Source organism: Lampris incognitus, chromosome 2 (assembly GCF_029633865.1).
Source record: "Lampris incognitus isolate fLamInc1 chromosome 2, fLamInc1.hap2, whole genome shotgun sequence".
Classification (NCBI taxonomy): domain Eukaryota; kingdom Metazoa; phylum Chordata; class Actinopteri; order Lampriformes; family Lampridae; genus Lampris; species Lampris incognitus.
In genome coordinates, this window is record NC_079212.1 from 126757312 (window position 1) to 126770325 (window position 13014).

General features: G+C 43.6%; 1 protein-coding gene across 2 annotated transcripts in view; it reads right to left on the reverse strand.

The window, feature by feature from the left end:
- Positions 1–13014, reverse strand: part of arhgap46a (Rho GTPase activating protein 46a) — a 57760-nt gene that overhangs the window by 23455 nt on the left and 21291 nt on the right. For both annotated transcript variants that reach the window (XM_056274370.1, XM_056274369.1), the window contains exon 2: positions 6195–6704. In XM_056274370.1, the coding sequence (XP_056130345.1) occupies positions 6195–6704 (510 nt within the window). The remainder of the gene's footprint in view (positions 1–6194; positions 6705–13014) is intronic.

The window sequence follows — 13014 nt, forward strand, 5'->3', positions numbered from 1 at the left end:
TTTGTTGTTGTTGTTATGTTTCAGTTAAATAAGACTTTTTTAAATTTAATCTCAAAAGTCAAAAGCTAAAAATTTTAAATAAAGTGAGTTACTACTTCTTTTTGACTTGTCATCTTGGGTGAAAATTAATTTTTTTTTTAATAAATTGGCTTGTAAGTTTAAAACCATTGTGGTGTTACAAGTTAAGATTTTGAAGCCTTTTTAAAGGATAGCATGACCTATCCAACTTTGTCACGGTCAAAAGAATGAACAAACCACTTGAATTAAATGTAAAAACACAGGGACCACATAAGCCCTCAGAATTCAGCACATCCCAAAAACAAAAAAGCAGACATCTTTTCACAACCTCAGTTTGCAGACGCTGCCTTCAAATTGAGGTACAATCACTTCAACAGTTCTGAAATAACCCAAATAGAACTGAATTTACATAAATATTACAAGACAGGCTACCAGTGCAGATATAGGGTTTCATGGGACTCCTCCTGAGGCTCTGGTTATGTTTAAGCCTCTCAACGATCTGGAATGGTGAGTTTTACGTGTCTGATGTCACCCTGACTACCCTGGGTTGTGTGCAGTCAGTCTTCAAAGTGGTGCGATGTCATCAGGGAGCTAAATGGAGGGCAGATAGTAGTTATTTGGTATTCACCATACAGCGTACTATTCAGACTTCCTGCTCAGAGAAAGCAGTCAGCTGACCCTAGGGACAACTGGATTTAACTGAGGCCCTTTCTTCCTTTTTAGTGGTCGGTCTATTATAGCCCCCAGGCAAACCAATAAAGACAATGGAGCGCTATGACCCTAATAGTGAACCACCCCAGGTCACTTCTGGGTTTTCTTCCCCCATACTGTCATGTGTCTTCCACAGGCATTAAACAGCCACTCAAACCCAGCATGTTCTCTGCAACTTGAAAGTATGGGAAGCAGCCCACACAACTTGAGCATGTGTGCACACCTACATAAGCGAAGTTGAAACCCTGTACGGATGTTACCTTGCAGATGATACATGTAGGCAACACGCACGCACGCACACACACACACGCACGCACACACACACACAGACAAAAGGTTAAATTCAGAACAGCTGTTAGTACTCTGAATATCTGTTGCACTTTTTAGCCTGGCCTCAGACGAACAGATGAACTTCCCTTAGTCCCTCTACCCACAGCCACGTTTACCCCTGGAAACTGAGGTATTTTCCTGATGAGCCCAACAGACTCAACATACGCCGAAATTCTCAGGACATGTGATAAGACCTGGCCAATGAGTAACAAATTTGGCCCCACACAAACAAATACAGATGAGTTTTTGGAGAAACAAAGGGAAAGTAAAGGAGCAGAGAAAAAGAACGAGGAACATGCTGAAAAAACGTGACGGTACATTAAAAAAAAACAAAAAATACTGATGGGGTGTTTTTGGAAGCTTTGGAAAATATTTTCTCTATTATGACCACTCCCATGATTTTTTATAGTGTGAAATAAAAGGAAACTGGCAATGGAAGGACTGGGTTTGACCCATTTACAAAGAGTGCTATTGTTTTTCATGTCAAGTTCTTGTTTCTATTGGAATTCTGCTGCTGTTAGCAATAACAAAACAGGAAGCTGGCGAAAAGAACATGACAAGACATGTCCATCATTGAAAAAGGTCATTAGGAACTTAATGAGACTGAAATAAATATAACAATAAAAACCAATAAAGCAAAAGAGACAATAACCATGAAAAAAAGCCCCAAAAGTTTTGCCTGGGTTGGGGGAAGGGAAGCCAGTAAGAAGATCCCAGCACTGTAGCCTTACAGTCTAAACTCTCCTCTTTAATCTCATTCCTTTCTCTTAACCAATGTTTAATTACTAATTTAAGCCTGGGTACTAACCGAAGAGCAGCATGCCTCTCAGCTGTTACAAACTAACCCCAGACATCAAACCATTTTGTTTGTTTTCAGCCATTTTGAGCTCTCACATTCCACCCTCTCTGCATTGTGTGGTGGTCTCTAATTACCCACAAAGTGAGTGTAGCTGGTAGGGATGTGAACCTCCATATGGCCAAGTGACGTATCAAACTCCTGTGAGCTAGACTTTTTAACCTTACTCTCAGAAACCGCTCTGTTCCTCGTTTTGGTCGAGACACAAAGTGCTGTGAGAAAGGTCATTGGCCAGGGCTCGACAGTAAAATTTGTTGAGAGGAGCACATGTGTCCCTATTTTCAGAAAGCTAGGAGCACAGAAAGAAAATGAAGAGCTCATTCACAATTTCAAAATAAAGGCTTTATTAACTCATCCATCCATCCATTATCTGAACCGCTTATCCTGCTCTCAGGGTTGCGGGGATGCCGGAGCCTACCCCAGCAGTCACTGAGCGGCAGGCGGGGAGACACCCTGGACAGGCCGCCAAGCGTTAATCAAGGAACTGCCTTTAATTTTTGTCGGCTCTTATTTCATAATCAAATAATGCATTTGGTCACACACATGTGTTAGGGCTGTCAATGAATATTCCAAATTTGAATATATAACCGAATTGTAAAAAAAAAAAACCCCCAAAAAAAACAAAAAAAAAAACACACAGTCGAGTGTGAAAATTAATATTCGTTTGTGAAAAAAAAAAAAGCAGCACTACCGTGGCTGTCTGCCTTGAGAATTCTCCCAACAGCCTTGACCGCTGCACTTAACACGCTGCATGACGGACAAGAGTCACACGTCACTTTCATTGGCTGAAAATGAAATTCAGGTCAAGCTGAAAGGAGCGAATAATTCAACAACAACCGTACAGTAAAGATGGCAGAGAGTTCACAACCCAACTCGGCCGCAGAGAGAGTGAGTTTCACTCTGAACAAAAGCCCCATTTGGAAATATTTCCTTTCCTACAAAACTCTTGCTCAGCAAAGATGGAAAAATACTATCAAATTGTTTATTTAAACCAGCATGAATATTACCTTATCTGTATCAAAATTAGGCTATCGAATAACACATCAATTACAAATCATTAATTTCCAACCACAGCGCAGACAGAGAGAGAGAGAGAGAGAGAGAGAGAGAGAGAGAGAGAGAGAGAGAGAGAGAGAGAGAGAGAGAGAGAGAGAGAGGGAGAGGTCTCTGGCCTTTAAATGAAGTTTTATGGTATAGGACATTATTTTATTTGCTTATTTTGTAATGTGTAGGTATGTAGATCTTTTAAAAGACATGTTTACGTTGAAATAATTATACCTATACAAGTAGTTATGTCTCTTGTATTGGTTTGCCCTCTTATGGACATAATGTGCAAAAATATATTTGAATGGGTTTGAACCTATGTTTTTTAGAAGGAATAATCTTACGTAATTTTTGGCCGATTTTAACAGCCTTAGTGTGTGTGTGTGTGTCCCCAAGGCTAATCTCATAAACTACTTGGACGGACCTATCAACCCAATTTTTTTTGTGAACAGTAGTGTATGGTGAAGAACCTCTCGTGGTTGCGGTGATTAAAAACCTTTGAAAAATGTTTGTTCTCGCTATCGCCACTCCCTCTTCATTAAATCTCTAGCTCACTCAACCAACGCTGCTCTCTGTCGCTGCCCGATCTGAGTCAACTTTATGGTTGAAACGGATTGGGCAGCAACATGATCCAAAGTTATTAAAAGATTTTTCATAATCAAAAAAAAAAATATGCAAAAGTTATATAGGAACAACTTTCAATAGGTTGCATTCAAAACAGGAAGCGTTGCATATTCTTGTCACTGCCTGATTTGAGTCGACCGTAGATGTGAGTCCTGCATGCACAAGCGTAAACAGTTTACCAAGCTTCATTATAGTATGAAAATAAAGACGGGGTTATACTCAGTATAAAATTGTTACATAACAAACCTTTTTTTTTTGAAAGTGCAAGTTTGTATTAGATTTGGCCACATTCATGCGAGGGGTCTAGGAGGCTGCGCATCCACAGAATGACAGGCAAAACTTTTTTATTGGGTAATTTTTAGCTTGAGCGCTGCATATTGAAAACCTTTTTTTTTACCCCCATATTTCCAATTCAGTTGACTTGGGCGCTGCACAAAAGTCTTACAATGGCAGTAAAAACACTGGTTTTTCTGTCCATTTGTGCATGTATCTGTCCACTGATAATTTCGCAGACTACTGGGCCTGTCAGCCTAATAACTTTTGCACACAATTATGATTGTATGGTCAAGGACCTCTCCTGGTTGCGGTGATTGAAAACCTTTGAAAAAACAATTTTATACCGCAGTTGAGTGCCAATTCCTAAGCTGGTTTTTCACCTAAGTCTGAGGACTGGAGAAGGGGAGATACGCCTGGTGGGGGATCTGCATTTTACTGAGTACACTCTTCTAGTTACCCATGTATTGAGACAATGTCCTGCATTTTGAAGTAAAATAAAGAAAGCACACTATCAGTTTTGATAATTGTATTCAATAATTGTCTGACATTCTCCTGAGGGAACTAGGAGTCAGGGGGCAGGCCCACAGGAGAGTGATCAAAGAGCTAGCCAACACTGCTGAGAGGACTAGCCACTGGATCTGGCTCAAAAGGAGAGACGCCGTCTGGGCTGCCAGGGTGAACAGCTAACCACAGGTCACACACCCAGGACCGATCAACCTGTGGTGGGCCTGCCTCAGCGGAGGGCGTCTTGTGATAAAAGGCCGAAACACCCTGTGATGCTGAGGTACACAACTGATGATGTGTCCTGGTGGTGGCAATGTCACCTTGGCAGACATCTCCAGTTTGATCTCCACTGAATCTGTTGCAGTGCAAACACTAGGGATTTTAACAACCAGTCCTTTTTTGAATCTTGACATTCTCTGCTCAGATGTCTCACGCTCTCTCAAACCACAGAGTATGACTGATTGCAAAAAAACAGTTCAACTGGAGAACAATGCAGTAGTACGCATTTTTGCCAAGGGCTCAGGTTTAAGTGAAGGCTATGATGAACTGAAGACTTCACTGATCTGATTTAACGGTGTTGTAGTGATCTGAGCGAGGGAGAAAGCCCATTCTCCAACTTTCGAAAAAGTGTCTCTTATCTCCAGGCAAACTCAGGCTGCTGTGCTCCCACTCCACATCACTCACATACCCAGATGATCAGAGAGCAGGATCCGTTGTGGAGTTTAACACTCAGTTTACACACTCACGTAAAACCAGGCAAAATGTGAAAAGGAAACACTCCTCAAGGAGTGTTTTCTAAAACCTTGGACTAAGTAATAAGTTACCCCCAGTCTGTGTAGAAGCATTTACATAGGCTGATTCTAGGCGGTCAATGTTTACAACTCCTACCTGACAAGGTGTCTCCCCACACCAGCTAATAATCAAACAGTAGAATCTGAGCTGCAGAACTTCTAAAATCAGCAGTATGTTTACAAACAGCCAGAATAGGATAGTGTTGATTGATAAACCTATATACACAAGACCCTCTCACATGCTTCTTATGTGTGTTTTGTATGCATTGATGTCTTTTAAAGCCTGAAATGAGACTAAATGGGGGAATTCATTCATGTTTACTATAACACATAGCAAACATGACCTTCAGAGGCACTACAGTCTTTGGTAGCCAAGGGGCTTTGGTTTGTTTTAGGAAAATGAAATGAGCGTGTGGCAGGAGCAGAACAGAGAAAAGAGTGGGGTAGCGGTGAGCACACAGAAGGACACAGACAGCCCCAGTGGCCCTGGGCCAGGAGAAATAGAAGTGGCATGCCTGGAATCCAGCTGGGAGGAAGAAATGGTGGTTTGGCTTTGGGATGGTGGTGTGACTAGGCCACAGCGCAGAGCACATGATGGGGACTGTGAATGGTTTACTGTTGCAACAAGTTCTCAACCAACAACACTAGTAGGGGGGGGGGGGTTTAAGTAATGCTCTATAGTATGCCCGTACCCCTGTCTCCCCGTTTGGTAGTGATTTGCAGAAATGACCGGGCCTGTTCACAGGCAATACTAGGGAAATCGGGGCATACGGAATGTTCTGATAAGTGAGAATGAAAATAAAAAGGCAGTTTCAGATCATACTGACTGGTCAAAAGTCAAAATAATCCAACAAGTTCTCATAGCATGAGAATTTCAAAGTAATTACAGCTCACTAAGCCACATGCGATGACATGACTATCATATATCCTAGCAACTTCTCTTGGCAGCATGATTCACTAATGTTTAAGCACATTCTCCCTTCTGGCCCTACAGTCGAGGTTCAAACAGTCTGGCAGTTAAGTACAGCTCTCAGGCTTACCTCTGTGGATCTTTGCTGCTGTCTGTGCTACGCTCGATGCTGCTGCTGTCTCCCTGAGATCTACTGTCAACCGCTTGCTCAAGCTCAGGGCTGGTGGCCTCTTTCTCAGTGGTCTCTGGGGGTCTTGGGAGGGAGGTCTCTCTGTCCTGCTCAGGCCTTGGGGTGCAGCGCCCGTGGCTTCCTACGCTGCCTATGCTCCCTGTGGTGCTGTGTGGCTGACTCTCCATGGACCCTGCAGCCTGCTTTGCTTCGGTGCAGCGCTTCATGGCCTGGAGCTGGGACAGGGGCACTATATCACCTCCCTGGGGTCTGTGCCAGACAGTACGGCGTCCAGTAGAGTTGTAGTAGTAGAAACGGCCGCTGTGGGGGTCAAACAGCTCCCACCACTGGTTGCCGTCAGCTTGGCGGACAGGAACACCAAGTGGGGGATCCCAGCCGCACTCACCAGTGGCCAGGTTCACGTACATGTGTTCACGAGAGCGTGGCTCGAGGATTTCCACCCAGTCAGAGCTGAAAGAGAAAAGAGGAGATGATGTCTTTAGAAAAGAATAAGACAAAAGAGAGTAAGAGGAGATAATTACTCCACCAGGACCTCATCTGAGATACTGAAAATCACGGTAGCGCTTGGCAAGCCTCAGTGCCCATTTAACAGCATTGAGAAGTAAACAACTCACACTGTTGGATGAACTGGAAAGATAAATATGCCCTCTTATCCATATGGAAAGTATGCGAATATTTGTGTCCCCTGCACATATCCATCTGTGGACACTGTGTGTGTGTGTGTGTGTGTGTGTGTGTGTGTGTGCTCAGTATGTGTCTGTGCGAGTACTGTCATGACAGCAGTGATGTAATCTCTTTGGGGGACAGTGGAGCGGCAGGGTGAGCACTGTGCATGTGCTCTCCGACTAAGGAGACAGGTGGATACACTCTATGAGACACAAGGCACGGGGCCAAAGCTGGGGCCCAGGCCAGTGGGGCCTGGAGGGAACCATCCGCTCTCAGTACAAATACCCCAGCTATCATCTAGCTAAACTGGAATCACTGGGTAACAACAGCTAGCTCAGCACAATGCACAGAGACAACAAAGAGAAACGGGGGGGGGGGGTGGACAGAAGAGCAAAAGAGAAAGAAACAGAAAGAGAGAGAGATGGGGGGGCATATAGAGAGGGAGACACACAGATCAAAGATATACTATTACAATGTTCACATTATCTCTAGATATTATTTGTTGTAAGGATAACACTCCATTAACAGCCAATACTGAGCTGTCTTCTGTTTGTCTCTGAAATGCTGCCGAAATTGTGCAGAAAAGTGTCAGCTAGTGATGTCACTGGCATACAGTCTGTCAATGTGAAAACCTATTTCCTGGTTTACCACTTGGTTGCATCGTACTAGAAATGTGGTAAGCCTTTAAAATACAAGGCATTCATTACACAGAAATAACTTCATAACTTCTGAGTAAAATATGTGTAATTGAACTATGATGAGTGGTAATTACTGAGTAAAATAAGAGCTCTACTACACAACTCTAGTTTGCCTCTTTGTCATCATAATGTGCTATTAAATGTAATCTATGTCAAACACTATATGGAATAAATGCACAAATCCCATTGTACCAAACAAGTATTTTGAATCCTTTTTGTTGCAGGGATAATAGTAGGCTAATTAGGTGTTAAACTTCAATATAAGATAGGGTTGCACGATATAAGAAAAAACTCACATTGCGATATTTTTTTCAATTGTGATATATATATATATATGAATTATCCCCAGATGACTTGAATAGCTCTATTTGGAAAGAATTAACCATTCTAGAATGATTGGGGTGATTTTGAAGGGGAGTTGTTCGGAAATTGTGAAACGTGAGCGGGGCCTTTTTCCACCAATCATACAGATCGAGGAGTGGATGGAGCCAGACAGACAACGCAGTCCGATGGCTGAGAATAGTGATGCGCGGATCGGCTTGGACATCATCATCCAAATCTGCATGTACGCATTACCCACCTGCCACCCACCCGAACAAATTATTTTCTCGGTTTAGAGACCTGCACCCAATCACACATTACCATATTGCTCAGTGAGATAGACCCAGGTCAGCTGAAATATTAGAACCACTGACAGGTAAGTGAATAACATTGATTATCTCATTACAATAGCCCCTGCCAAGGGGTGGGATATATAAGGCAGCAAGTGGTGAACAGTCAGTTCTTGAAGTTGATGTGTTGGAAGCAGGAAAAATGGGCAAATGCAAGGATCAGAGCGACTCTGACAAAGACCAAATTGTGATGGCTTGACAACAGGGTCAGAGCATCTCCAAAACGGCAGGTCTTGTGGGGTGTTCCTGGTATGCAGTGGTCAGTACCTACCAAAAGTGGTGCAAGGAAGAACCAGTGAACCAGCGACAGGGTCATTGATGCCCAAGGTTCATTGATGCGTGTGGGGAGCAAAAACTAGCCCATTTGGTCTGATCCCACAGAAGAGCAACTGTGACTCAAGTTGTTGAAAACAATTCTGGCTAAGACAGACAGGTGTCAGAACACAACGCATCACACCTTGCTGTGTATGGGGCTGCGTAGCCGCAGACCGGTCAGAGTGCCCATGATGACCCTGTCCACCACCAAAAGCACCTACAATGGTTATGTGAGTGTCAGAACTAGACCATGGTGCAATGGAAGAAGGTGGCCTAGTCTGATGAATCATGTTTTCTTTTACGTCATGTTGACGGCGGGGTGTGTGCGTCACTTACCTGGGGAAGAGATGGCACCAAGATGCACTATAGGAAGCAGACATGCTGGCAGAGGCAGTGTGATTCTCTGGGCAATGTTCTGCTGGGAGACCTTGGGTCTTGGATCATGTGGCTGTTACTTTAACACGTACCACCTACCTAAACATTTTTGCAGACTAAGTACACCCCCCCTTCATGGCATCTGTATTCCCTGATGACAGTGGCCTCTTTAAGAAGGCTAATGCGCTCTGCCACATTGCAAAAATTGTTCAGGAATGGTTTGAGGAACATGACAAAGAGTTCAAGGTGTTGCCTTGGCCTCCAAATTCCCCAGATCTCAATCCAATCGAGCATCTGTGGGATGTGCTGGAAAAACAATTCCGATCCATGGAGGCCCCACCTCGCTACTTACAATACTTACAAAGGATCTGCTGCTAATGTCTTGGTGCCAGATAACAGAAGACAACTTCAGAGAATCTGTGGAGTCTAGGCCTCGATGGCTCAGAGCTGTTTTGGCAGCACAAGGGGGACCTATACAATATTAGGCAAGTGGTTTTAATGCTTTGGCTGATTGGTGTATGTAAGCATGATGATACGGTATTACACGATGTTTGAGGTACCAATTTTGTGGCTATCATATATATACAGCGCTTTGAAGCTGTTGCATACGACATACCCAGCACTTGACTCGTCATGGTTACGTATTTCACTAAATTGCTCCCACAGGGAACTTTTCTGCCCTTCCTTTTATGTTTTTAATTTTCGCTCGTTTTTTTGCCTCCATTGCTGCTTAAGACAAATGGATGCTGCAATTGGCGCAATGGGAGTCTAGCCTGTTAATTCATGTCTGATGAAAAATTAAGCTTAAAATATACTCACATTTTAGAAAATGTAATCAATATTTTCCTCATTATGTATTATTTCACCCACCCACAACCCATCCACTATCAATCAGAATGTTAATTTTTATGACCCGGCCAATGCGATCCGTGAATTAATTGCGGTGTCTGTGGATATGACTGCGATCTGCCATCACAAGCCGAGAAGCAGACGAACATGTCGAAATGTAATTTGTCCAAAACGGAGCGAGAAATGACAATGTTCCGAGAATTAAATCGGAGTTAATTATGTTATATCATACAAACCTCTCTTGAAAATTAGTCATGGAAAATGAGAATCGTGTGAGTTTTCCTTTTGAATCAAGCAGCAAGAAGTTGTAGCATGAGGTGTTTGAGTTAATTTGCCTTGCTTCACATCGCATGTCCTGTGATGTGACTATTGCACGTGCGCACATCATGATGACGAGGCTGAAACGATATATTGTGCAGCCCTAATACAAGGTCAATACCGAAAATCGTGCCATCCTTGCTACAGTGAAATTACTGAGCAGGACATTCAAGGTTTACCTTAAATTCAAGTTTAACATCAAAGGATTCAAACCACTTGACTGCCACAAAGTAATTTGTGAATTTATCATATATGATTCATTCTTATAAATGTGCTACTGTTTCCTGCATCTGGTGTTAAGTTTAGCAATTTTAATGCCTTAGAATGGCACTTTAGAGTTTGTGAAAATCAACTCCCACTACCTGAACACTCAAAAATTTCAAGGGAAAACATGCATGCATGCACGCACGCGCACACACACACACACGCACGCAAGCACGCACACACGTTGAAAACTGTGATCATTTCTCTTTAACACAAAGTAAAAGTGGGCGGCACGGTGGTGCAGTGGTTAGCGCGGTCGCCTCACAGCAAGAAGGTCCTTGGTTCGAGCCCCGGGGTAGGCCAACCTCGGGGATCGTCCCGGGTCGTCCTCTGTGTGGAGTTTGCATGTTCTCCCCATGTCTGCATGGGTTTCCTCTGGGTGCTCCGGTTTCCTCCCACAGTCCAAAGATATGTAGGTCAGGTGAATCGGCCATACTAAATTGCCCCTAGGTGCGTGTGTGTGTCGGCCCTGTGTGATGGCTTGGCGGCCTGTCCAGGGTGTCTCCCCGCCTGCTGCCCAATAACTGCTGGGATGGCTCCAGCATCCCCGCGACGCTGAGAGCAGGATAAGCGGTTCGGGTAATGGGTGGATGGACAAAGTAAAAGACACAGGTCATAGAGGGGAGAAGACCAGTTTTGATCGTTTCCCTTTAACATAAAGTAAAAGACAAACAGGTGATAGAAAGACAACCAATTTCAGACACAACTACGCTGAACTAAATTTCATACAAATAGTAGGACAATTTCTGTCTGTGTTATAGGAATGTGTGTGTCTAACCGAGATCCATCGAATGATGTCACTTTGGTTTATGGACTTGCTTTGCTCACACACACATATCATAGTCTACTACTACTACTTTCGGCTGCTCCCGTTAGGGGTCGCCACAGCGGATCATCCGTTTCCATTTCTTCCTGTCTTCTGCGTCTTCCTCTGTCACACCAGCCACCTGCATGTCTTCCCTCACCCCATCCATAAACCTCCTCTTTGGCCTTCCTCTTCTCCTCTTCCCTGGCAGCTCCATATTGAGCATCCTTCTCCCAATATACTCAGCATCTCTCCTCCACACACACACATATCATAGTCTGAAATAACAAAAAACAAAACTAGAAAAGTGCATTCAGTAGAGTGCAGATCACCGCCAGGCGTATCTCGCCTTCTCCGCTGCTTGGACTTGACAACAAGCCACCCCTTTTTTCGCCTACTAGGAAAAGGGAAACTAAAGAGATACTGCCTGCGTATCTCCCCTTCTTCGGTGCTCGGACTTACGCGAAAAACCAGATGAGGAGTTAGCACTCAAATTGCAGTGTAAAACAGGGTTTTCAATGGTTTTGAATCACCGCAAGCAGTCCTTGACCATACAGTCATAACTGTGCAAAAAAATCATTAGGCTGACAGGCCCAGTAGTACGCAAGATTAACGTAGGACAGGTACATGCACACAGGAACAGAAAAACCAGAGTTTTCCCTGCCATTATAACTTCTGTGCAGCGCCCAAGTCGATTTAATGGCAAATATGGAAAAAATGTTTTAAGATGCAGCGCTTAGACTAAAAAATCCACCTAATAAAAACATTTTGCCTGTCAGTCCGTGTGTGGATGTGGAGCCTCCTAGGCGGACCCTCACACAAATGCAACAAAGTCCAATGGCGTACTCACACTAGGCATGCTTTCCTTGTACCGTGCCTGACCACGATTGTCACCCACGCTCACATTGTGTTTAACGTTCAGGGCCCGAGCACACTTATGTCACACGATGTGACTTTTTGTGTTGAAGAGAAATGCTCCTGCATAGTAAAATGGAGTTCATGATTTTATTTACCTTGTGGCTAATTTGGAGTCATTTTGGGCACAGTGACACATTTATCAATTATGCAATGCAGTGATTTTTGCTAAATTGTACTGTATGCATAAGAATGTTTTTTTAAATAGGACAGTCGCATATATGATGTCATAGCGTTCTGCACTCGGACACAGTTACCAATCATACTAGATGCGTACTGTGCCCGAGTCAAACTGAACCGTGCCCGAGTTCACCTCTTCAAGCAGGCCAGGGCACGGTATGCTGAACCGTGCCCGTGCACAGTATGGAGCAATCACACTAGTCAAACAAACTGGACTTGGGGTCAAACGTGCTTGGGCATGGTATGAATCGCCTAGTGTGAGTACATCCTAATATGAACTTGCACTTTCCAAAAAGAAAAAGGTTTGTTATGCGACTATTTTGTTCTAACCCTAACACTGTCTGTTTTCACAATATAATAAAGCTGAGTACACCGTTTACGCTTGCGTATGCGCATCATCTACAGTTGGCTCAGATCGGGCAGCGACAAGAATATGCAACACTTCCTTTTGACTGGAACCTAGAGGAAGTTGTTCCTTTATACCTTAAACATTTTTTGGATTATCAAAATTATTTTGCTAACTTTGGATAATGTCACTGCCCAGTCTGAGTCAGCCATAGATGTTAGTCATGCATGGTTGACTTAGATCAGACAGCAACAGAGAGCCGCACTGATTGAGCGAGCTATTGAGTGAATGAAGAGAGGGAGTGGCGGTAGCGAAAACAAGGTTTTCAAAGGTTTTGAATTACTGCAACCATGAGAGG